The following is a 27497-nucleotide window of genomic DNA, read 5'->3' as shown; positions in this document are numbered from 1 at the left end:
ATAAGTTCTAAGTATGCCAGCAGCAGTGGCAGAATCGTCCAGCAAAATGCATCGCTTCACAAAGGGACCACTTTTGAAGGTTGATGAATTGATTGATTTTGTGTTTTACGTCCCGTTCAGTAGCGAGGCTATATGAAACGTGGAACTACTGGGACCCGGACAAATCCGCCAAATGACAAATCCGCCAATTACCAAATCTGCCAATTACCAAATGCGCCAAACGCGAAAATGACCAAATGCGCCAATTGTGAAAATGGACAAATCAGCCAATTGACAAATCTGCCAATTACCAAATCTGCCAATTACCAAATCCGCCAATTACCAAATCTGCCAATTACCAAATCTGCCAATACCAAATCTGCCAAACGCGAAAATGACTAAATGCGCCAATGACGAGAATGGACAAATCTGCCAATTGACAAATCCGCCAATTACCAAATCTGCCAATTACCAAATCTGCCAAACGCGAAAATGACCAAATGCGCCAATCGTGAAAATGGACAAATCAGCCAATTGACAAATCTGCCAATTACCAAATCTGCCAATTACCAAATCTGCCAATTGACAAATCTGCCAAACGGAAAACACCTAACTCTGTTTGTATTATCATCAAATAACTAGATAGTCTAGTAAAAAGCATACATAAAAGAAAGTATTTATAAATATCAAGCAAGAAACTAAAAGTAATTAATAGAAAGTAATCAAATCATCGCCCAAATATTTGAGGATTTGAACGAGGTAACCATTTAAAATAACGTTAACGTTTACTCAGTATTTGTAAAAAAAAAAAAAAAAAAAAAAAAAAGTTGGTTATTTTATGAAGACCGGAGAGACATGATGTAAAAGTTCAATAAATCGTACATGCTCTAACGCAATGAGATAATTTGTTTGTTCTTATATGTTAATTTGATGAATTTATAACTGTTAAAAATGAATGTTCTTGTTATTTGCTGGAGTGATTGCCCCCTTTCTGCACTGAGGTTATGTTTTTGGGGTGCCCGACCTCTTGGACATTACACTATAGAATACTTTTTACAGTTGGCAATACTTCTTAAAATGACGTAGTTGCGAGAAATTTTTAAAACGATCGTTGTTTGTTTTCGTACCTTTGACACTTGACCAACAGCTTTTGGTAGTCGCGATTACTGCAAATTCTCCTAATTTCACGACTTTTACCAGTATTGCCAACATTAACATTCATTATCACATCTCCTAAACCATGTAAAATAACAAATTGCTATTACGTGTTGTTTGCCATGACTCGATTTTGGTGTTGTTTGCCACGGTATTGCTCTCTCTAGCTTATCTTATATCAAAATCGTGAAGACTTATACAAAATCGACTTGCTAAGGGTTGCCAGATGAGCATATTATAATGATCACATCTATTATATTATAAACAGAATGCATACAATACGAACTGTCCCAAGCACGTTATTGGGTTACTACGCTATCGGCTGTTAACGCCACAGTTAAATTTATTCAAGGTGAGTTCAAGCACTCAATATAATAATTTGTTTGCTTAGAAACTCTACAAGTGCACTTTCAAAATTGATATTGCCTACAATTTGTTTGTGTTCGACTGTGTAGCCAACGTTAAATCTCGACATATCATCAGGACTAACAATAAGGGGGGTATAGGAATCCCGATAAATGGGGCGCGGTGGCTCAGTAGTAGAGCGTTCACCTCTGGTGCTTGGGGTCCCGGGTTCGATCCCAGCCTCCGCCAAGTGAACTTTGTGGTGGACAAACACCGTGCTCGTGGGTTTTCTCGGGGTTCTCCCCTTTCCTCCCACTTTCTTCATTCCACCATTTCACTCATCTCTCATAATCACCGTCTCCTTTAGCCTAACCGGCATAACCGTGGGACGTAAAACTCAAAGATTTCATTTCATTTTTTCGAATCCATTACATTGTTACCTTCTTTTTCAACGCAACTTATTTCTTTCCAGTTTTTCAGTATCCTTCTGTTGAACATTTTAATTACATTTATATTTGCTAAAGCAGGGCTACCAAAATATGAAAGTTATTGTAAGGCGAAAGGGGAATTCCCATTTTGCCTTATGATAACAAGTCATTAAGTACCAATTTTTGGTTGACGTTTCCTGTGATAAGAATTATAAGGCAAAACGGGAGTGAAGACACGATTGGGATCATTTCCCCATCAACTACTTGTATCGCCAGGATTTCTTTTGTGTGTGTGTGTGTTTACGTATCTAGTTGTATGATATTTTGTATGTTTATTAAAAATAAGTAACCTTAAATTCAAAATTTTCAGTCATTAAGAAATTAAGTAAGTAGATACTATAATTTTAAATGTATGTAGTAGCCAAACTATATTTTGGATTTCAAGTACAAACATTAAACTACTCTTCACCTCTATCGATCAATATTAAGAAATTCGCAAAGAAGGTCCGTTCAGAGCTTCCGTTACATTTCACAAAATATTTTTTACTGTAAAAGAATCAAAATTAAAATCTTCCTTATGTGGTCACATACCGAGTAAAATTACAAAAGTTTACAATTATTACTGGAAATTGATGCTGTTACCCATTTCGAACATTTCTTTTTAAGGACATAGTTTCAAACATATTAAAATGTCATTTCTTCTAGATAGTATGAAACGTATACATTGTGAATTTTAATAACTGTTCTCAAGGTGGATTTGGGTACAGCCAGAGGCAGTTTTGTAAGTACAACAAAAAGTCCAAAATAAGCCTCTTGAAAACAGCTTTTATTTGTAAAAGAATAGAGAATGATCACTTTTGGCTGTTGCCATAATCTGTGCAACCAGCTTGATAAAAATTCAACGTAGCATAACAACAGCTATTTCTCTTATTTGCCAAAAAAAAGAAAAAAGAAAAAGAAAAAAAGAAAAAAAAGAAAAAACGAAAGCTCGATAAGGTGAGTGTAGGGGCGCCGAAGTCTATAGCTACGGCTCTGTTTTTCATCCCCCTTCTAAACATTTGTCTAGTTTACTGACACTCACTGGCGTCTCTGGCATGTAAAATTTGGGGGGGACATCGAAGAAAGTGATTAAAATGGTGCTACCTGGCCCAACATATTTAATATTTTGTACTTCAAAATATTGGGGGGGACGCCCCCGCCAGAGAGCCTATGCTGACACTTATCGATTCGACTGGTATATTCCTCATTGTTGTAAAAAAAAAATATATATATATAGAAAATTTTTCGAACATTTAACCTTCCCCTTTACCGGACGCAAATTCTTATTAATTATTACACTGAAAAAAGTCCGTTATCCGGACAGCGATACATTGTACAAATATACGGAATCATTATGTTTACTACAGGAATCTGCAAGGAGCACACGTTATCCATATGCTACAGACTTTCCTCACTTAGATGTTACATAATGCCGTTTCAGGATGTATGACATCTAACAGACTTCCATATATCACATACGTATACGTATGTTACATACGCCAGCTGTATGTTACATGCGTATATCTGTATGTGACATCCTGATCATTTATATATAGTTCTTTCGTTCGTACAGAAAGTGCGTTTATTCGAAACATTTATACGGAAAGTATGTTTTAGTTATACTTTTTTAGTTATATTTTTTAGTTGTACCTAACTAAAAGTCCAAAAACTACAGGATTTACACATGTAACCTACGTTTTTACGTACGCCACATACATTTTTTCTGAGTGTATAACTTCAAATACGCCCTATGTCCGCCTCTCATGTTAGTGTATAAGATATAAGAAATTTACAGCATTCAATGTAAGGTCTACTGAAAACATTTTGAAACAGCAAGCAGACACTTTTGATCGATGTAAACCAACTTTTAAATTAAAAATGATTGATTCAAATAACTGTACCAAACCACATTTCAAATTAGATATAACAAATTTGGTGGGTTTTTTTTAATAATTTAGTTAACTGTAAACAAATTAATTTAAGTTGTTGGCCAATGCATTGATTGTTAGTGAATATTCTATGTTTGAACGCATCGTTGGATGACTAACAATTAATGAAAATATAATGAAACTAATTGTAGATCTGAAGTGAAGTGATTCAAATAAAAGCGTATAGATATAATTATATACTACTAAAATTATCCCTCAACAATATCTTAAAATTCAGTTAAATTGGGAATAATATTAACAAGTGTGCTGTCCATCGGCGATTAGGTGCGTGGAGGTAATTGCTGCTCTCACTTTTTTAGCTTTACACTATAAGCTAATTACATGCCCCCTTATATTAGTAGTGTTTTGTCCCCCTTTTTAGTGTTCATATCCAATTGGTGTACTTTTGTATTACAAGTGAATGGATCTGTGTTTTTGCGCAACTACAATCGATCACGGAAAGTAAGATAAATTTAACGCTTTATTAAAACTCTTATAGTTATTTACTACACTAAATATTGAATTTTTCTAAAAACAGAGGTTTGCACGTATATGTTATATGGGAACAACTTATAATAAAATGTAGGGTTGTTACAAATGATTGGAGCTGTTTCATGAATTTGGCGTAGCTATGATATTTGGCATTTTATCCCTTAACGAGTTTTCGTAACCATTTGGCTACACCTTTGTTTGATCTTGTGTATTGCGTTTGAAGAGTATCAGGTATTGTTCGTTATGATTATTTGTGTACTTACTTTCCGCGATGGTAGCAGTTATTGCCCCTGGTGACAACTCAGGTAAATTTTTCGCGGGAAGTTGTCTGTGGATATGTTGTTTTGCAAACAGTGCCGAAAGCAGTGAACCGTTAAGGGTTATCACGAAGCTTTACCATAATATAGACCTTACTTTATTTAATTTCGAACTTATAGTAGTCGAACTGCTTATTAAAATGAATTGAGAACTACCCAATCTTGGTTCAGATTTTTCTTTCAAATGATTAAACTGTTAACTCATTAAAGACACTTTGAACCAAATCCATTCGTTCATTTAATTTTTTTTTTTTTTTTTTTTTTTACTACATTTGTTTCACAACTTATGAACCAATCAGTTTGAAGCAATCTAAGTCGAAAGAGTTTCCATACTGGTTCAGAAAATAAACAGGTTTGTTTTATTTTAACTTTTCATTTCTCTCAGTGTAAAGATCCCGTTGAATTGTATCTCTTTAATACTTCTAGTTCTTATATTCATTACATAAGGCATATTTCACTGTAAGAAAGCGTGGTTATAAGGAATTAAGGAGAAAGTAAAAAGAAAAATGTAAACAAACTTGTATGTTATACGAAACTGAAAACAATTAAATATCAATTAATTTCGAAACTCTAGTAGTTAAAATACCACTAAAATAACACACTATTAAGTAGGAAGTTGCGTCAATTATTATATCAATTCTCCTGACAGTGATGGACATGCTACTTACAAACATAGTAAAACGATATAACTTGAGTTGATTTTGAGTTTAACGTCCCTTTCAACAGCGAGGTTATATGAGATGAGACCTACTGATTAATGTGGAATCCGAACCACATGACTCCCACCGGGAAGCGAACCCGGGTCTTCCACGCCAAAGACACGTACACTAACTGTTTAGCGACAAAGGAGCTCAGTAAAACTATTGAGTTGTCCATGAAAGAAATTATTTAAGTGTCAGGTATTCATTGTTATTTAATATTTTGTGGTAATATACCTTAAGTTAACGTTTATCTGGGAAAGATTGTTAGTAACCACACCACAAAGGTTGAAAAATGCTGTAATAAAATACTACAAGTTAACATGAACTATTATGAGTGTATTCCTATTTCCTGCAAATGGGTGTCATTTCAATTTTGATGTTAGATATGTTCTGTTTTGAACCTACATAAGCCATTAAAGTAAGTGTTGGTACAGTCCCCATCATGACGAGATATAATAAAATGTTGAAAAATATTCAAGATAGCTGACTGATACTCTGGATTGAACTAGAACTTTTATGACTGGAAAGCAAGCACACTAAAACGAGCGGTGCAATGATTCTTCTATTTAGACTTAGTATGTGAGCATTAATAGAGAAATAGGATTATTAGGTCTAGTAAATTTAAATATGTGTACAATCTCAGGTTTGAATTAATACACAAAGAAAGAAACATTAGGCTGTGTATTGTGGTTTATCACATTTTCTTTTTCACGAGTAAAGTCACGTGGAAAAAAATAGTGAGTTTCTGAACCCATTTTGCTACAACTTCTTGTAAGATTGAAAAGGTACTTAAAATAACAAGCAGCAGGTGGTCGAAATAGCAAAAAACTTTTCACCGAATTTCGATACTCAAACGCAATTTTTTGCTAAGTTTTATCAGGCAGATATCGAGATAGTATCTTGTTGAAGGTCAGGATTACTACTTTTTATCTTAAATATACCTACTAGGTACCTCTAGCCTCTGTACTGGTGATGATTTCTTCTAAAAGTATTTTATGGGTAGCGTGGGACCAGGGGTGTAGCCAACGGGGGTGCCATCGGTGCCAGGCCCCCCCAAATGGTTTCCTGGCTCCCCCAAATGACCAGCTTTTAAAACATCATAGTAAAATTATCTCGCTTTATTCATTTAAAAGTAACAAAGTTTATTGACAATTAATAATTTACGGTAAAATAGTATGGAGAAATATTTTTTTCCCTACCGATCGAAAAATAGTATAGTATCTCTACCTTATACCGATCGAAAAATAGGATACTTTTTTTGTGACAGCAACATTACACAATTTACTACGATTTATATTTGACAGTTTGAAGACAAACGTTTTAACAAGGTACTACAAATACAGCCATAAAACAAAGGTACTAAACTGATTTGTAAGTACAGTATATTTTTATATGTTTTAACAAGTGTTTTAAAAGACATAGAGGATAGATAATTTGGTGAGAAACAATGCTTTGATTCAATTTGGATTTCATTTGCTCTCTCTTTTATTTCTACTCACTGTAATAAAATAATATTTTTTTAAGTCACGAATAATAAATAAATATTTTTGTCAGGAAACCGTAAAGAAATTAAGTGAAATTTCAAAGAAAATCAATCTTGTGTAGATAGGTTCTGTCACATGCCACCTAACATGATCGATATATCACCTAACCTGGAAGATCAAAAATAGTCCCCATCAACATCGACGACCTTCTGAAAACGTTCTGGAAGGCCATGGAATCCATCGCGGTAGAACTTGATGGGCCGTGAAACGAAGAAGGTATTAGGTGCATTTTGGACTTTTACTAGGGATTTGAACTGGCGTCTTCTAAGGTGATTGTCCAAAGAATGGAAATGGTAATAATCGGACGGTGCAATACCCGGGGAATATAGTGGTTGCAATATGTTTCCCATTCAAGGCGGAGAATGGTGTCCTGAGTCATCCTAGCCACGTGGGATTACCGTTGTCCCGTAAACGAGGACCCATTTGCAATTCAGAAGTGATGGCTCCAGAGTTTTGAGTTTTTCTTGAGCACAGCTCAACTGCTGATACTACATAGTTGCATTGATACTCTGACCAGTTGGTAGCAGTTCCCGATGCACGATGCACCAAACACACAGAAGGACCTTCTTGTGGTACAGTGCTGGTTTCGGTTGTTTTGAAATCGGTTCATGGGGTGCTAACCAATGATGGCGGCGCCGTAGAGCTTCGTATAGGACCCTCTTTTTATCACATGTCAACGCCCTCTTCAGAAATGGCTCCGAAATAGTAAATAAACACAGGCGACTGCCACATTGCCTTCTGGCCCGGAGTCAAAACATGTGAGACCCAACGACCCAACTTGTAGTGCTTCCCAAGTTGATGGATGTGCTGCCGAATGGTTTCTCCACACACTGAATTGTAGTCCCAGTTCCTCTTTGTACATGTGTTGGTCTTCTGGCATGTGGTGTTTTCGGGTGTTTCGTCATCGTCTTTAAACTTGTTAAACCATCGCTACACTGTCCGCGTCTTCACGACACCGTCAACAAAGGCCTGGGCATATCTTCTGTCCCGCTACAGCGGCGTTTGACCTCCATTTCAACTCGTTCAACATACATGCTCTTATGACGCTCTATGGATGTCCCATGTTCCCTGTGTCTTTATACAAGTTCACTGTGTATCTGAATTGCCACAACCAGATAGTATGTTGGATATACCCACGCCAACAACTGACGTTCGCCTTATCTCCACTCGCATTCAACTCATGGTGTGAGGTCCAATTGAACACAGACCTCAACGAAAAGTGACAGAACTTTCTTGGTTACCTTTATAGTTATGCACAAAAGTATAGCGTTTGGTCCCGCGAAGTATTTGTTGATTGAGCATAATAAAAACTATCTTGAATATAATTTATGGATAATAATAATAATAATAATAATAATAATAATAATAATAATAATAATAATAATAATAATAATAATAATAATAATAATAAGCTAAAATAGTGTTTTTAGTTTTCCAGAAGGAAACCAAAATTTTCCTTTTTTTCAGGCCTCAAAAACACTAGCAGCAACACATTCTTTTTGGCTTTGTACATTGTAGCTGCCCCCCCTCAAAAACGACGGGCCCCTCCTACACAAACCTGCTGGCTACACCCCTGCGTGGGACAAAACAAACTATCAGAAAGCTGCACTTGGACATTATTTGGTGGAGTGTTCTTCACAAGAGTGAAATGTAATTTATCTTTGCTTCTGGGAACATTTTTATTCATATTCGACCGGAGATAAGAAAGTGCCCGAAAGTATCTCTGGAAGTAACATTGCTGTTGGTTGCCCTAACCTTCCTTCTTTCCCTTCTCTTGCTTTCTCTCTCTTTTATAAACAGCGTGACATTTTCAGTTTGGCGAGAATTGGTCACACCCTATTAAAAGTCATGTTATACTTCTCTTTTTAATATCAGAACATGAGCAATTCTAAAGGTATGACTTCATCTTTATAACCATCTCGACCTCTGTGTGTGTGTGTGGGGGGGGGGACTAATATGCAAATTCTAAATTTAATGTTAAATTCGTAGTCGAAAGACATCATGTTCGATTGGATTGGGTTTCAATTTAGCGACCTCTTAAACAGCGAGGCTATATGAGAAGTGAGATCCAAACTGCGTGAGCTTCTGCCGAGAATCGAACAGGATGTCACGTGCCAGAGAAGCGTACGCTGACCATATAGCCACGGAGGAGCTCTCATCATTTGCGAATTCTGATTAGGAAGTATTGGATTTAAATAGCTTTTTCTCTATGTACTTAAAATTAATTATGAATTTTAATTAGGAAATAATATCTTGTTTTATGCAATACAAATTATTAATTTAGCCGAAATCATGTATTGTATAGAAAGACTGAAACTAGATTGGAATGATGATTTCTGGTGAGTCTACCAGCAAACCTCAGCAACGATCCGCGAGGACAACACAAGAACAGGTTTTCTCTTCTGAAAATAATAAAACCAGAACGAGGAGAAGGCCTGGAAAGGGCAAGAGACCACCTGCTGCTCGAAAACTCATTCATCTGAGCCGTTTTTACGCGCCGTATTTACGCTCGAAGTTAAAAGCAGACAGACTTTTCCAGCGTATAAAAATTCGTTACGTAAACTTTTCCAGGTCCCATACACTAACGTATTGACAGCTGCTAACAAGACTAGCGTATGAAATTTTATGGTTACAACCGAAAAATACGTCAATGTATGGCCGACTTAAATGTGCAATTCGCATTTCCTGAGCAGCTGTCAGTCTCTTAACTCGCCCCAACTGAGACAATATTCTCTGTAATTATATTTTGATTCTAATTGTACTGAATGAAACATGACAGAGACACGGACACAGAAAGATCGAGGACAGTTAAAATCACAGAGAATCTCCAGTGCGAATGAAACCTCGGACCCATACACCAAAAACCAACCCACCAGCCACTATACCAGCTTAATTTCCTTTAATTAGTTGCAACCACGACACCCGACTGTGTAGTCATCTTTTTTGGTTGCAATTCAACTTAAGCATACACGTTAGTGACAAACAGAAATGTAACGGACAGTGCAAATCACAAAGTATCTCTTACCAGGAATCAAGGCCGGGACCCCTTATACAAAATGCTCACGTACTAGCGACTAGATTAACGCGAAGGCTGAAAGGGAGGGTTTATAGATATTGTAGATAAATGTGCAAAAAGGACTTTCAGAAGATTACAATATTAGTTTAGGACCATTTTAACTCTTATACACTCCGAAGATTACAATATTTGCTTTAGACCATTTTAACTCTTATACCCTTTGATGTCTGCCCCCATTCAAGATAAGTACATAGAATAAGAATTCATTCGTCTATACGAAAGCTTGCTCAAAAGAAGAAGGGAAACTTGGTGTTCATGATTGCATCACTTGCTTGCATCAGACATATGTTATAAAGGCTGTAAAAAAACGTATAGTACTCATGTTAATATCATCATCCAGCACAAATACAAACTGCTATTTGAGCAGGTCGTAGGTCGTAGGAAATGTATGGTCGTAGGAAATGTTGTCATAATCATATGTCTGTCAGAATCGCATGCTAGGGCTATATTTGATGAACCAAGGGTAGGTTATAAAACGAGGGTAGAAGGTGTACAGTGACTAGAATACACCTGATTCGTGTTACGAAAACGTGTTATCCTTTTCGAAGATGAAATCGCAGAAAGTTGTTCAAATATTTATAAAGATGACAATTGAGGATGAAAGCACCCATAGCGGAACAACAGATGAGTGAGATATGTAGCTTAAAAATTTAAAATAGTAAAATTTTGGTATTCATCCTATATGCGAAATTCATACACACTCAATAATCGTCATTGTGTTAAAGGGTAAAACGACAATATTATCGAAATATCAGCGTCCTCCATGTGCCTAGTCAATGACGAAGATCCTGTAAGCGATGAACAGATGGAGAAAAAATCGTAGGAAAAGAACATAAACCTGCGATTCAATAGTAGATTGGTTACTGTTCGTGCGTTCACATGGGGCCACACATGTTCCAATGAAGTTGGTAGTGATCGTCCTATCAATTATGGTTATCCGCACGTGTCTTACTTACGACTACCCACGAGAATGGTCTATAAATAAATACGTAAAATAGTGGTAAAATTCAGAGCAATATTTTAGTTTACTTTTAATAATTCAAGTAATAAATTACTTTCTGTAGAAAGGATATAAATATATCTGGAAGAATTATCTGTTTTTGCTTCAGAGATGAAAAGAGTTGAAAATTAAGTATATGTATATAGTTACTGTAAGCAATAATGAAAGTGATGTTTAATTTTGTATAGGTGAAAATTCTTTGCATCTCCTTAACATGCACAACGATATGTTCAAAGAATATTTCTAACGTTAAATAAACCACTTGTAGACCTTGTAAACAAATTTTATATTTAACTCAATTGTCATGATAAGGCACAGCACTTTTAAGTAAAAACACTGTATAAAATGTAAAGTTTCAATACTATAACAGTATCTTCACCAGTCTTAACACACTTATCTAGAATGTTGTTTCTACTCTTTCTACATCTCGGGGTGTAGCTCAAGGTTGTAGTTGCAATGAGGTACCTAAAAGAACACCAAAAGCGATTCTACTAATGTAATGTCGTATAATGCATTACCCTTCTTCGTAAGATGCCTCTATTGATACATAATGGGTTGTAAAAACTTTATCAAGAGCGTGATATGTATAAGCTTTAACGTATGACATTTTAACGAACATTTCTAAGACATTATAATATTTATATATGCCATTAAATTATATCATTGTGACTCTATATTACGTTTGCAATTGTAAAAAAGACACAGTACATTTTTTCTAAAAGAAAGTGACTGAATGAGAAATGGAAGAAGAATACATGTTGATTTCGAAGTTATGACTACTTACTTTATAAATTTATAGTTTACAACTATTCTCAGGTTATCGAAATGAATAATGAAAAATATATAACTAATTAGTAAATCAAAGAAATATGAGTCGAAATGTTAAGTTTTGTATAAATTTATAAGTACAGAAAAGGGAACATGTCATACACATCGTTATTTTAGAGAACCTAACCTATTCATTGAAAACCACAAAGTAAAAATTGTATGTAAGAGAATAACACTTACACAAATAATAAGAGAATATATATACTTTATATATGCTGTATTATAAGTAGGCAATTTGTGATACTTTTATTGAAGTTATAGCATTTGTTCCAAAGGATCAATCTAAATATGCCCATGAATATATTATAATGAAAGAAATACAAGAAATTATGAAGATAAATATGTGAGTAATGTGTTGGCTTATCGTATACTATTTATTCTTAAAAAGAATCTAAATGTATGACGAGGAAATATTATCTTGTAAAGGACAAACTGCGTTTCTTTACTAATATGACCGCAAAGGGGTTAACCGTGGCTAATATTGTGGAAAAACGTGTCTTTGGAGAGCCAGTTTATTTCTTTTCTTTGTTTATTTTGTTTATTCCGTTATGAGTATTTCAAGTTTGAAGTTACCGACGAAGTGCCTGTAGTGCATTATCATGTAAGTAGCCCACTATGAGAGGGATACACTTTACACAAAAGCTCTTTCAATTTTCAAATTTAAAAGTAGTAGAAGAAATAATAAAGAAAAAGGACTTGAACCATATAAATATTGTTACTTGACTATTTCAACAAAAACGAAGTTGCAACTGTGCTGACGACCTTTACGGGGATGGAGATTTCACAAGTTTGGTTGGACCTCGCATATAATTTGTGTGAAAGACCATGAAATCTACGAGCAGCCCTGTCTATGACTGACCTAATTCATTAAGCGGATGTCTGCTTCTTTTTTACATTTTCGAAATAAACCAATATATGTATTTCTTATTATAAGTAGAGAAATGCAGTAGGTAAAAGTTAATAATAAAAAGTCTTCAACAAGAAGCTATAATCTTTAACAGAAAATGGATAAGGAAAGTAAGAAGAAACTCAATTATTTTAGCAATAATAACATCGTTAATAAGTAGGCAGTAGTTAGTATAATCATGACTTGTTTGCAAACACGTATCTTGAGATCTTTTTTGAGTACTCTATTTAGAACGTTTAGAATATTTAGTTTTTTTTTTCATATAATTTATTAAGAGTCAGGTTTGCGGGGTTCTTAGATTGTAGGAACTTTGCCCATATTACAAGTAACTTTTGTCCTCTTGACCTGATTTACAGTCGTGAATTTTAAAACCGAAAACAAAAAAAAAAAAAAAAAAATCTTTTACAACTACAAATTTTGGTATTTATTTTTTGCACGATCTTGTACTTGGTGAGAAATTCTAGTTTGTAATTGTGAAAGTTGTGAATATTTGAAAGAATGTGATGAAATATTTTTCATAGCCTTGTAAAATATAAAGTAAATATTTTAAGTAAACACTGTTGTAATTTTCTTTAAAAAGATCCTAAAGTGACGGCTTATATTTTGATATCCCTATTCAAATTACCCGTCCCGAAAACAGGTTCGTATTCATTTTAACCAATTTGAAAATACTTATTACCAAGACTTTTTAATTAACTTGATTGTTGTTACCTACGATTACAACTAGCATGTTCAAAAAAGTGTATGTGTCACTTTACGAAAAGACAAGTACTGCTGGTTCGCTACTGCCAGGACAATGAATGAAAGCTGCCACTGATTATTGGCAACGAAAGATACAGTTGTTAGTGCAGCATATTTTTTTTATAAACTAAACTCGTATTCGAGCATCTCATTTTATTTGGTTCCATGTGATTTATTGATGTATACATATATAATGTGTTTGACAATGTTATTTTTAAAGGAAGAAAATCAATCAACAGTGTGGACTATATCTCATTAACTGAGTAATGTAGTCTTATAAATGGTGTAATAAAGATCTTAACCCTGGATTACAAACCATTCGTAAATTTTACGAAACACCATGTCCAAAATTGTTGAATTTGCTGAACCGCGAATGCATGACCACCCTCCTCCCGAATACCTCCCTAGCTCTTACAAGAGAGGCTAATTTTGGTTTTACAGCCGTGTCAGTCGGTTTTATCACGCATATTTTGAAGGTCTACGTAATTTTTACGAAAGGTTTGTAACCACGTTAATTTTTCACAAATTTTGACAGATCTATTTCCTTGTTTTTAACATTAAATGAGCGTTTTTTGGACTATAAACAGTGCAAAGAGTTATGTCATAGTATTATAACTATTTCTTGTCTTCGTTGGTGGAGAAACTATGGGTGACACTGAGGAAGAACGTGAAAATAGTCAAATAAGAGGGTTTTGGATTAGATATCTTCTGGTGAAGACACTAGTGATATTGCTAATAAGGCATATCTTCATCACTAACCCTATGGCAAACCCGCAACATGGAATAAGAAAAACTTGCTTTTACTGACCAACAGTGAAACGGAGAGTGACAAGGACTGACAACACACCTGTGTAAGCACTGGAGGAAGGCGATTTGTGCTGAAAATAGAGCTGTGTGTTGCGTGGTGCGTGACGAGGAAAAATGAAAAAGTCTGGAATGACACTTTCAAGTTTGCACCTAATTACTTTTTTCGAACTTTATATGCGAAATGCTACGCTTTTTAGTTGTGTTGTACCTTTTACTTTAGTTATCTATTATTGTAATATCTATAAAACAAACGTACATAAATGTAACTCTTTCCTCATGACGTCATACTTGCAATTCAAGTATACAGCTAAGAAGTTATATACTTAATTATTTACATCTACTTGTTCAATAAAGTTTCCAAAGGCATCCCATATTATTGTCGATATAATTCCATAAACAAGCCCATTTTCAGATTTTAAAAAATAATATAGGCAGAAATAATAAAAAGACTAAAATTGAGTCGTAAAATTTACGAATGGTTTGTAACCACGTAGACACAAAATAAGGTTTTTAATCCAGGGACAGCGGCGACGACTTCTGTATAATTTTGGGGAGACATTGAAATATGTGTATATCCTTGTCACAAATTCGAATAAAGATATCTACATTCAGGGAGGCCAATCTCCAAGATCAGTGTGCATGGTTAATGACGATATAATTCAATTTCACTTTTATATCAGTAAGTAGCTGTAACAGAGCATCAATGTTCATATGTACGAATACGATATTTTACTACATGTTCTAGAAAAGTTTACATGGGTTTTTACACGCATGTATAACATTTTGTTTACCTCAATATTATCAATGGAATGATATATGTCTCGTCATTGGAAGACTGTTAGAACTACGCATTTCATTCTTGGAAATATGTGTGTCAGAGTTAAGAGAAATCAAGTAACAAACGTACAATCCGATTGTTAACAGTTAATATTTTTCACTTTAGAAATCTGTAATCAGCATCACAAAATTATTACAAAATCACTAAGCATACAAGTTACAAAACACTAGTTACTAATGTGTATTTACTATTAGATGAAAAGTAAACTCAATTATACTAATTTTCCTTTTATATGAACTAATCTTGGATCATATTCAATCCACATTAAACGTATTCACTACATAAAGAGAAACTTACTCTGAAAATTATTTTTTGGTCATCGAATAATTACAACAAACATTAATCTTTTCGGGTTCGATTCCTAGTAAGAGGGCATTAAAATTCAAACGCGTTACGTCACGTCTCATATAACCTCTGTACAGCAATGGGATACTAAACTCCAACAACCAACATCAGTAAACATTCATTTTGAAACATAATTGCGAATTAATTAAAGTAAGACACATCAAAATTAAAATACCCTTTTCCGCTTTCTTTCATCAATAATTCTTCTTCTTTTTCGTAATATCGTGGGAAGATGATTGAAGAATACATCTAAAATAAAATTATAGTTCGGTGACTTATCTGTTGGCAGATTTGTCCATTGGCAGATTTGGTAATTGGCGGATTTGGTAATTGGCAGATTTGGTAATTGGCAGATTTGGTAATTGGCGGATTTGTCAATTGGCAGATTTGTCCATTGGCAGATCTGTCCATTCTCACGATTGGCGCATTTGGTCATTTTCGCGTTTGGCGCATTTGGTAATTGGCAGATTTGTCAATTGGCAGATTTGTCAATTGGCTGATTTGTCCATTTTCACAATTGGCGCATTTGGTCATTTTCGCGTTTGGCGCATTTGGTAATTGGCAGATTTGGTAATTGGCAGATTTGTCCATTTTCAGAATTGGCGCATTTGGTCATTTTCGCGTTTGGCACATTTGGTAATTGGCAGATTTGGTAATTGGCAGATTTGTCAATTGGCAGATTTGTCCATTGGCGGATTTGTCCGTTGGCAGATTTGTCCATTTTCACGATTGGCGCATTTGGTCATTGGCAGATTTGTCCTAGGCCCGAACTACTGATTAACGTGAAATCCGAACCACATGAGTTCCCGCCGGGAATCGAACTCCGGTCTCCCGCGGCAAAACTTTTGAAGGCAGTAGCACCTGTTGATCTATAAACAAGCAAACATTTCTTTGCAACTAATTTCAGGTATCGGTAATGGAACGGGTCAGAAATTTCGTGACCCGGTTTGGAGAACCCAAAAGTAATTAAACCCGTGACACGCCAGATAGGGTGATCTGAACAGACCCATGACCCGTCAACTTGAACAGATCCGATGTCACCGGGAGGTACAGAAACGCCGTTGTTGAGGAGGCTGCTTCTACCGCTAACAACAATGATTCTCTTGTGTCAAAACTATAGACTGATATACAGTATATATGTAGATAAATAGAGAGATAGATATAGATATGTAATTGTAAATACGTAACAATCACAGGAAAAAGCTATATATTTTCTTATTAGGGATGTCAACACGTAAACGAACACCCTACACCCTACACAAGTTGGTGTATAGATTACATGAGATTCGCTTGAAGCTGTTAATTATCTTGTCAAATCTTTGAGTATAGTCTATGCTTAAAAAAAAGACTGCTTCATTTTTTCAGTATGAGAAGACAAGTAAACATGAAATTACTCGTTTGTTTTAAATACTAGAGACATGGTATTTTGATTAAAAAAATGTTACATCGGGAGTCAAACAGGTGAACAGTCAAGCTCGAGTAGTGGACATTATGAGTCTCTTTTAAAAATGCGGCCGCGGGGCTCAGTGGTAGAGTTCAACTCCGGTGTTTTGGATCCCTGGTTCGATCCCAGCTCGCGCCGTGTGGACTTTGTGGTGGACAAACACCGTGGTCGTGGGTTTTCTCGTGATTCTCCCGTTTCCTTCCACTTTCTTCATTCCATCATTTCACTCATCTCTCATCATCACCGTCTCCTTTAGCCTAACCGGCATAATCGTGGGACGTAAAACTTACAGATTTCATTTCATTTAATTTTTCCCTTTTAAAAATTTGTAATGATGTAGGAGTTTTTTTTTTAAGTTAAATTTACCAGAAACTTTATATATTTGAATCAATGATTGCAGAAAGAGCGTATATCATTTTTTTAAAGTAAAATTCTTTTATGAACATTTTTTTATATTTTATAGAAGGTATACACAACTTCCTCTATAGAAAAGACCAGAGTCGAAGGTTTCACAACATCGTAAGCGCAACTAGAATTATAAGTTGCGTGCAAAAAGATGGACATTAAAGAGTTTTAAATAGTTTTTCTTCAGTATCTGAAAGCTATACAAATTAGATACAGGTCTTTACTCCAATCATCGATTCATTTACATTGTCTGGTTCTGTGTCCGTCCGGTAAACACAAAATCCCAATGACTACTAGATGGATCACCATCAATTTTGGCCAGGATGTACAGTGTTAGAGGGTAGGGATCGAGTTCCGTTGAAGGAGATGATCCATTCAATATATTGGTTCTCCATGTATTCCTATAGTAGCATTTCCCAACCGGTGTGCAGCGAAGAAATCGAAACAAAATTATTAATTCTATAGCAACCAAATTGGAAAACAAGAAAAAATGTATATCTGTATTTCACATTACTATGAACTTGTACAATGGAAAAAATTACTATAAAGAAATATGTTATTGTATATATATTACTGTGTAGCTGCTAAAGCGGTGTAGCTTATAAAAAGTTTTTGTTGTCATTGTTATGACAATTATTGTTTCTTTATTGTTGCAGACTATTTCGTAACTTGAAATTTTAAGATATCATTCAATCCTTTCGACCAACCAAACGTGCAGACAAATTACCTGTGTTTTAAAAGTACAAGACATTTGTTTGTTCGTTCGTTATTTAGTGAGCTTCCTTCTTAGTAAAATATTGGATACAGTTTTCGAAAAAAATGTGTGTTTTTAAAAACCTGATTCCTGTATTTCATTGCAGTTGTATTCTGTTTTTAAATTAAAATAAAAAATAAACATAATGATTTACCCCGGGGAAAAACAGTGATCGAGCTTTCTTCTCTGTGAGAAGGTCAATAATCACAGGAAAACACATTATTTTATATTTACAAATAATAACTAACTAACTAACTAACTCTATGGCCTATGGAACCCGGAGGTTCAGTGCCGCGCTCACGAAAGCTCTCCACTGACTTCTATCCTTAGCTAATTGGATCCAGTTTCTACTTTGTATTCCTATCTCTGCGAGATCCATCTTAATATTATCCTCCCATCTGCGCCTAGGTCTTCCTAATGGTCGTTTTCCTATGGGTCTACCAGTCAAGACTTTGAAAGCGTTTCTACTTTCTTCCATTCTAGCTACATGACCTGCCCACCTAAGCCTCCTAGACTTGACGACCCTAACAATGTTGGGTAAACCGTATAAACTATGTAGTTCCTCGTTATGAAGCTTCCGCCATTCCCCATTCTCGTTCCTCTTGGGTCCGAATATTCTTCTCAGGATCCTGTTCTCAAATACTTTCAGTCTATGTTCTTCCCTCAGAGTAAGCGACCATGTTTCGCAACCATACAGAACAACAGGCATGATTATCGTTTTATATATTTTAAGCTTCAAATTCCTCGACAGAATTCGCGACGACAAGAGATTTTGAACCGAATAGTAACACGAATTCCCTGCTTTTAGTCGACATTTAATTTCTTCGTGAATATGATTTTCGTCTGTTAATATTGATCCTAAATATTTGAAAGTATCCACTTTATCAAAAGTATTATTTAATATTTTAACGCATCCACAATTTGCCGTATTACGGTCCCGACGCACTTCCGTGTATTTAGTTTTCTCTGCATTTACTTCTAAACCCATGTCCCTGCAAGCGTTTAATAATATCTCTGCATTTATTTCTACTGTTCTCCTATCATCCCCTATTAAATTTACATCATCAGCATATGCCATAACCTGGTGAATGCCGTTCAACTCTAGGCCCTGGTTGCTATCTTTGATTTTCCTTATAGCGTATTCCAGCACAAAGTTAAATAATAATGGCGACAACGCATCTCCTTGTTTCAGGCCATTTTCGACGTGGAAGCTCGTGGACAAAAATTTTCCTACCCGGACTTTACTTTGGGATTCACTTAAACATATCTTAATTAATCTAATTAGCTTTCTCGGTATTCCAAGCTCTGTAAGAACGTTGTATAATGTTTCTCTCCTAACCGAGTCGTAAGCCTTTCTAAAATCAATAAATAGTTGATGTACCGGGGTATTGTATTCCCACTTCTTTTCGAGTATTTGGCGAATGGTAAATATTTGGTCGATAGTTGATCGATTTCGTCTAAATCCGCACTGATAATCTCCAATAATTTCATCTGCGTATGGGGTCAATCTTGCTAAGAGAATATTTGAAAGGATTTTATAGGATGTTGACAGAAGAGAAATGCCTCGATAATTATTACAGTCAGTTTTGTCGCCTTTCTTGTGAATTGGAACAATGATTGACTCTTTCCACTCTTGTGGCAATTCTTCCTTGTTCCAGATAAGGAGAATGAGTTTGTGTATCTTGTTCCACAATTTTTCGCCTCCAGCTAAAATTAACTCAGCCGGAATTTCATCTACACCCGGAGATTTGTGTTTCTTTAATTTCTTTATAGCGGCTTCCACTTCTATTCGATTGGGTTCTGGAATATACGGTTCTGCGGTGTGTATCTCCTTTTCTCCACGCACATTAGTTTTTGGCTGCGTGTTCAGCAAATCGTCAAAGAAATCTTTCCATCTATTTAAGAGGCTATCCGTATCAGTGAGAACTGTTCCGTCAGATTTCTTTAATATATAAGCACGAGGTTGATAGCCTTTCTTAAATTCGCTGATCCCCTTATACATGTCCCGAATATTTTTATTTTTACTATTATCTTCAAGTTCCTTAATTTTAGCTTTTAAAAAGATCCCGTTTCTTTGTTCTAAAAGTTTTGGAAGTTTCCCGCCTGATATCTGCGAAATTTTGTGTAGTTGTTTCATTCGGATTTTGTAGCCACCGTAATTTTGCCTGTTTTCTCTTCTCTACTAGTTTAGTGCATTCTTGGTCGAACCATGGTTTGTTCCTACGTATTTCCGCGTGTTCCAATTTTTCTATTGCTGAACTTTTAATGCTATCTCTAATTTCAATCCAAGTATCCTCAACACTAGTGCACTCCGAGTCTTCTAAAACCGAGAATCTATTCGAAACTTCAATCTGGTATTCCTCTCTTACCTTGCTCTCTTCTAATTTCTTTAAATTAAATCTCTCCGTTTTCGGACATTGAGGATTACATTTATTCAACGATAATCTCTCCCGTATTATCGCTGCTACCAGGTAGTGATCAGTGTCACAATCAGCCCCTCTAAACGACCGGACGTCAATTATGCTAGATTGTCTTCTTCTATCTACTAAAACGTGATCAATTTGATTATGTGTTTTTCCGTCTGGTGATGTCCAAGTGTATTTATGAACGTCGCGATGTGGGAATTTTGTACTCTTCACGATTAGGTTTTTGGATGTTGCAAAGTTCACGAGTCTAACACCGTTGTCATTACTTTCCTTATGCAAACTTTCGTTCCCTATAATCGGTTTGAAAATGTCCTCTCGTCCTACCTTCGCATTGAAATCCCCTAATAGAATCTTCATATGGTATCGCGGGAGTTGGTCAAATATCCGTTCAACTTCTTCGTAAAAACTATCTTTTATATCGTCACCCTTATCTTCAGTTGGAGCATGTACATTTAAAACAATAATATCACACCACCGTCCCTTAAGAGTAATAAAAGAAAGTCTGTCAGTAACAAATTCAACCCGTTTAATTGCTGGTAATATTCGTTTGTGAACGAAAAACCCTGTTCCTAACTGGTGATTTTTATTTCCTTCCCCGTAAAAGAACGTAAAATTTCCGGAATTCTCAGATCCATTTCCTTCCCACCTAACTTCCTGAACTCCTACTAAGTCCATCCTGTATTTCTCTAACTCACTAGTTACAGATTTTAACGCGCCTACCCTATAAAGACTTCTAATATTCCATGTTCCAAATCTCATGTCCATTTTCTTTTGCTGATGTCGTGCTAAGTTATCAGTCCTTGTCCGAGGCTTTTGTGAATGTTTCTGAACAAGTACCTTTTTTTACAGGATGAGGGTGTTAGCCTTACCCAAACCCCCAAGCTGGAGGACCACTCCTAGTCGTCTGTCCGCGACTGCTTATTCAGTATATTCGCAGCTAACCTCTATATCTAGAGGCCTTCTCCTCGATCCGCAACCTGAGGACGCGCCATGCCGTGGTGACAGGAACCCACGTTACACGGGGAACCCATATTTACAAATAATAATAATAATAATAATAATAATAATAATAATAATAATAATAATAATAATAATAATAATAATAATAATAATAATAATAATAATATCTATGAGTGTGCCGCGAGAAGTCAAGTTACACCCGTACTGTGTTACAAGTTGAAAAAAGGTAGGGAAACACTGCCCTATAGGATAGTATGACAATCGATGAAGCAAATTTCCCTTGCAGGCTATGCAACACTCACTTCTAAGGTGTTAATGTGGTTGCCTATAAACAGGCAACATGGCCCAGGTAGGTCAGTTCCAAGGTTTTAAAGAATATAGTTCTCTCCTATGTATTTTTTGGAGCAAACGAACAAATCTATTTCAATCAAGAAAACTTCTTGAATGCCTTATATCTGGAGAACTATATAATAGTGTAGCGAAACCCAAACTATCACTTAACTCAGCATGATGTGCTTATTCCGTAGAAAATATGAAAAATCGATTTAGGGGTCGTTCAAACTAATTATTGGCCAAGATCTCAACCTTTTGATCCATTTCCCCTAAAATTCTTGTTTAATTATTATTTTCACGGTGTATATATACATTGTAGCAAACCAAATTCCGTTATGTGCTGTACACTGTGTGAGATACTACTTATACAAATTAACAATATCTAGGTTTGTATGTCATTTTTGAAAGAACTGTAATATTGAGGATGTATAAAGCGAACCAGTACGAATAACAAATATAAAAGTATCATGAGAATTTTGTGTGATATATTTTTCCGTTTCATTTCCAGTAATATATATATTTTTTTAATGTAAATTACTATTTTTTTTACCAGGTCCAAAAGTAAACAAACGTTGTAAATAAAAAAGAACCTTTGATCTCATGCATCATGTCCGTTCTAAACATCTTTGAACATTTCTGCGAAACACAGTAATCAAGAATTACGTATTTGCACGAAGTCAAAGAGAGCACAACAGCAAATATTTTAGAAGAAATTCATCATACGTCACTGCTTTTTTTAACTTTGTTATTCTCCGCTATAATAACAAAGCAAAAACAAGAAAGAAGTATGAAAAATTCAACCTGATGGAAAATACGGTGAAAGTAATTAGACTTTTTTTTTTACTTGCATACAATGTATATACATATAGAGAGAAATGTTTATGCTGGCTCTGTGACTGTATATTGGGGAGCTAAGTGTAAAACTGAACCAATTAATCTTGGATGCCTACGTGACCTTCTTTTGTTAAATATTTCTAATTACGAATCAGAGAAGAGGAAAAAATTAGAGGCATATTTCAGTTTTTTTTAAAAAATAAAACGGTATGTAATTTTATTTCATCATAGGATTTGCATACACAAGCTTTCCATGCCCCCTGATCACCTCGCCTCCCTCTCTAAATTCTATGCTTGTGTTTCTGTCTTCCACACATCGCCATTCACATATGTTCATGTATGCAAAATGAAAAACGAAAGAAGAAAAGAGAAAACGTAATGTATTCATGGGGAGACAAATATCGTGCTATAACTAACTCACAAAGCCGATGAAAAGAAATTAAGAATAATGTATGACTCTTTCTCATTACCTCGAAAACGCTTTTGTTAAAATGAATGGTCAAATCAAGGAACTCTTTTTTTTTTTTTAATTAAAAAATGTTAGATGAGAATTTGCTTTTTAGCGTTTGTTCCATTTCCGTAATAAGATTTACAAATAGCGTCACTGTTACGAGTATGGTATGTGTGTCACTGTTAATGTAAGTGTGTTACTGTTAAGGGTATGTGTGTCACTGATAGGAGTTTGTGTATCACTTAAGGGTACATGTGTCTTTGTTAAGAGTATCTGTGTCGCTTAAGAGTATGTGTCTCACTGTTAATATTATTGTGTCACTGTTAAGAATATGTGTGTCACTGTTAAGAGTATATATATCACTGTTAAGAGTATATGTGTCACTGTTAGAAATATACGTTTGAGTTATGTGTCAGTATTAGCGGTATTTGTGTCACTGTTAAGAGTATGTGTGTCACTGTTAGGAATATACTGTATATGTCACTGTCTGGAGTATGTATGTCATTGTTAAGAGTGTGTCACTATTAAGAGTGTGTGTCACTGTTAATAGTATATGTGTTACTTTTAGAAGTATGAGCTCCTCCGTGGCTAAGCGGTTAGCGTACGCGCCTTTGGAGTGGGAGACCCGGGTTCGTTTCCCGGCGGGAGCTCATGTGGTTCGGATTCCACGTTAATCAGTAGGTCCACGTCTCATATAGCCTCGCTGCTGAACGGGACGTTAAACTCAAAATCAACTCAATCAACTCAACTTTTAGAAGTATGTGTGTCACTATTAAAAGTGTGTGTCACCGTTAGGAATGTATGTGTCAGTGTTAAGGTACATGTGTCATTATTAAGAGTATCACTGTTAAAAGTATGTGTGTGTGTCACTGTTAAGAGCATGTGTGTTAATATTAAGAATATGTGTGCCACTGTTCAAGGTATGTGTGTCACTGTTAAGGGTTGAGTTGATTTTGAGCTTAACGTCCCGTTCAGCAGCGAGGCTATATGAGACGTGGACCTACTAATTAACGTGGAATCCGAACCACCTGATCTGTTAAAGGTGTGTGTATGTCACTTTTCAGAGTATGTGCGTCACTATTAAAAGTAAGTGTGTCATTGTTGAGGGCATGTGTGTTGCTTTTAAGGATATGTGTGTCATTGTTGGGGTAAGAAGTTCATATAGAATTTTGCGGAACAGGTTATCATGCCACCAAAAACAAGCGGAAAGGCAGTAAGGAAGGCTGGTAAAGCCCAAAAAAAAAAAAAGGTCTGCAAGAGAGATAAGAAGAAAAGAAGGAGAGCTAAGACATTTATATCTACAAAGTTTTGAAGCAAGTGCATCCTGACACTGGCATATCCAACAAAGCTATGAGTATCATGAATAGCTTTCTAAATGATATTTTCGAGCGTATTGCTGCTGAAGCTTCTTGTTTGGCCCATTACAACAAGGAGTCAACTATAATCAGTCGGGAAATCCAAATAGCTGTGCGCCCTCTTTTGCCTGATGAACTTGTCAAGCACGCTCTTAGTGAGGGTACTAAGGCTGTTATCAAGTACACCAGCTCTAAGTAAAAGATTTTTTCAGATTTTTCATTTCTTGCGTTTCTAATCTTCCTAGTAACCTTGTCTGAACTATCAATCTATCTATTTGTCTGCACATGCTATAGACTATCATAAACTACGCAACAGTATATGTAACATTTGAAAGCAGTTTGTTCCATTCTTATATATCCAACAGTCTTGAATAGGACTCGGAATTTTTATTCTGTAGGCTAGTCATATGGCACGTCGTTTAAGTGTTTTCAGTTTTTCATAATGATACTGGAGTGTGTCTATCCATGCAGTGAAGCCGTAAGTCAGGACTCATCGAAGGAACACTTTGTAGGTGTTACGTCCAGTATTAGCTCTTGGTTTCCAAATAGTACCGGTAAGACGTTTGAGGACATTAAGTCCATTTTATGTTTTATGTATTACGTACATTCTGAAGGTGAGGGCGCCAAATGAGTTGGTAATTGAAAATAATTCCCAGATATGTTACATGTTTATCTAGATGAAGCCACACGAATTCTCTTTTGGCAAGAGTAAGACTGTTGCTTGTGTTTTATCTGTGCTGAGTTTCAGACAGAGTTTCAGCGTTTCAGAGTTATTGACGTGGAAGATAAAGTAAACGTGATAAGGCAGACTCTTGTGGTACTCCAGAGAGAATAAATATCGAATGCGTGAGAGGGTCATTAAGAGCAACATAGACAAGACGATTATGAAGAAAATTATATATAAATCTGATGTATGTAATTAGAACTGTCATACGGATAAGTTTATGTATGAGAGCTAAATGCCATACCTTATCGAATGCCTTTTCCAGGTCGAAGAGCACAAGACAAGATGGCAAGTGTGTATTAAGCTGATTAGTATATTAGAGAGACGAAGTAACTGATCGTTGATACTAAAACCGGGGCGAAAACCAGCCTGATGTAAAGCGATCATATTATTTTCTGATAGATAAGAATGAAGGTATCGGACAATAATATTTTCAAGAATTTTGCAATACACAGAAGTAAGTTGCATAAGCCTGCAAGAAGAAACAGTATCTGGTAGTTTGTGATTTTAGGAACACGAGGGTTTTTGCAGTCTTTCCGTCAGAGAGAATAAAACCTGTCCGAAGGATGAATGTATAAATGATAGGAAGAAGGTGAAGCAACTGATAGGATGCTTCTTTAATATAAGTAATTACATCGAAACCAGGTGCAGTACTATTCTTCTGCTGGACAATGCGAGTGGTATCCGTTACCGTAATTGGTTTCGTAAGTTCAGTCTTGCGTGATAGAGTATGATGGATGTCAGGTTGGAGACGAAAGGTATCTAGATTCGAAGTATCTCAATCGGATGAAGATGCTGAGGAAAAGAAGGTAAAACCGTAGTGAAGATTCCCTGCAGGTATGCTTTAGCCTAATCATCTTGTAGTCGGAGTGTTTTATCTTGTAACGAATATAAAGTACGAGTTGTTTTCCCTGCAAGCTGATGGTGGCGCATCCGGTATAGTGTATGATGTGCTGTTTCAGCTACGGAATTACAGTCTTTTATGCAGTTTCGTAATTTATAAGTTTTAAGGTAATTGGATACAGTTTATTGTTGTTGCCGATGATGTCAAAAAGCTTCTTCGTTTCCGGTACGTATATATTATTTAAAAATATCTCTGGAACGTTGAATGAAGAGGTAAGTATTACGGAGGTGACGGAGAACAGCATGGAGAATTAAACTTGTAGTAGGGATAGGTTTTTCCTTGACCTCGTGAATTGCAGTGTTGATAGTATTTGGTGTAGTGCAAAGTGCTACTTGGGTTTTTATGACTAGGAGTTTCCGCCAACGCAGTAGCTATATCATTTCTATAAGCGATCCAGTTTGCTTTACGAAACGAATAAGATATCGAGAAGACTTCGGAAGCATGATTTCTAATTTAATTGGTAAATGATCGCTTCTCAGATTCCCCACAATTGTAACATTACAGCGATTGTGAGGGGAGGCAGAAGTAATCACAATGTCTGGAATGGTTTGAGAGATGGGTCGTGTGTGCGTCAAGAGTTGATGAATGATGCTAGTTGTGTTTGCTTTAATAAGGTTAATGATTTGTTGTTTTTCTTCTCGCAGACCGACTATAAATGTTAATGTTTACCGTAATGATGTAATTACGAAAAGTATTGGAGATATATAGGAAGAAGTTGAAGGAATATGGTGACCTGGACGTACATAGTTGGTTGTAAGAGTGACATATAGTTGGTGAAAATAGGTCGTAACTATAAGATATTCAGGAAGACGACATGTGAGGAAATATTGTCGGACGACAAGAGTAAATGGATAGCCAATAGCTACGCCACCATTTGCACCTTGCGGTAGAAAAGGATTGTCTTGACACAGAACTAGATAATTCGGTACCGTATTTTACTTCTTTGCTTAGTAGTAAGATAGGTTTCATTCAACAGAAAGGCTTTTCTTCAAGAAGATGCTCGAAGAAAAGCTTATATGTTAGTTATGATGAAATATTAAGAAATACAAGTACCATGATCAGATTTTGTTTAAATTGCTGTTTCGAGTGAAGCAGCATGGATATAAACAGGTTGTCCTGAATACGTAGCATTAAGGTTAAGGTGCAAAACATTTCTTGCAGTATATTGGCTCTGTTGGAGAACGTGTGGTCTATCAAGAACCTACTGCGTTTTTTAAATAACCCTTCTGTAGAGGGTTACACCGTCTTGTAGGAAACAGTTACAATGGAAAATTAAAGAATTTCCAATTAATAATGTTAGCTAAGGGACATTCCTTAATCTTTTTTTCTTTTTTCGTGCCGGCTAACAAATGCTAGTTACTAGCCGAAAACGTTTACCCTCTGTAGATGAAACAGAAGTAGTATTGCGTTTTTGATACAAAAAAAGCGATTTCACAT

At 35.7% G+C, this 27497-nt stretch overlaps 2 protein-coding genes across 2 annotated transcripts in view; both read left to right on the top strand.

Annotated features, from left to right (window-relative positions):
• The window catches only part of GABA-B-R3 (gamma-aminobutyric acid type B receptor subunit 3), a 702393-nt gene that overhangs the window by 265927 nt on the left and 408969 nt on the right, over positions 1-27497 (top strand). The gene's annotated exons all lie outside the window — the stretch shown is intronic.
• LOC145684583 (histone H2B-like) lies at positions 24264-24631 on the top strand. The gene is given in 2 exon segments (XM_081756975.1): positions 24264-24363; positions 24366-24631. Coding segments are annotated over 2 exon segments (366 nt in total).

The sequence above is a fragment of the Thermobia domestica genome, chromosome 5, assembly GCF_964235325.1.
Source record: "Thermobia domestica chromosome 5, izTheDome1.hap1.1, whole genome shotgun sequence".
Taxonomy (NCBI): Eukaryota; Metazoa; Arthropoda; class Insecta; order Zygentoma; family Lepismatidae; genus Thermobia; species Thermobia domestica.
This window is presented reverse-complemented; position numbering and strand designations above follow the sequence as displayed.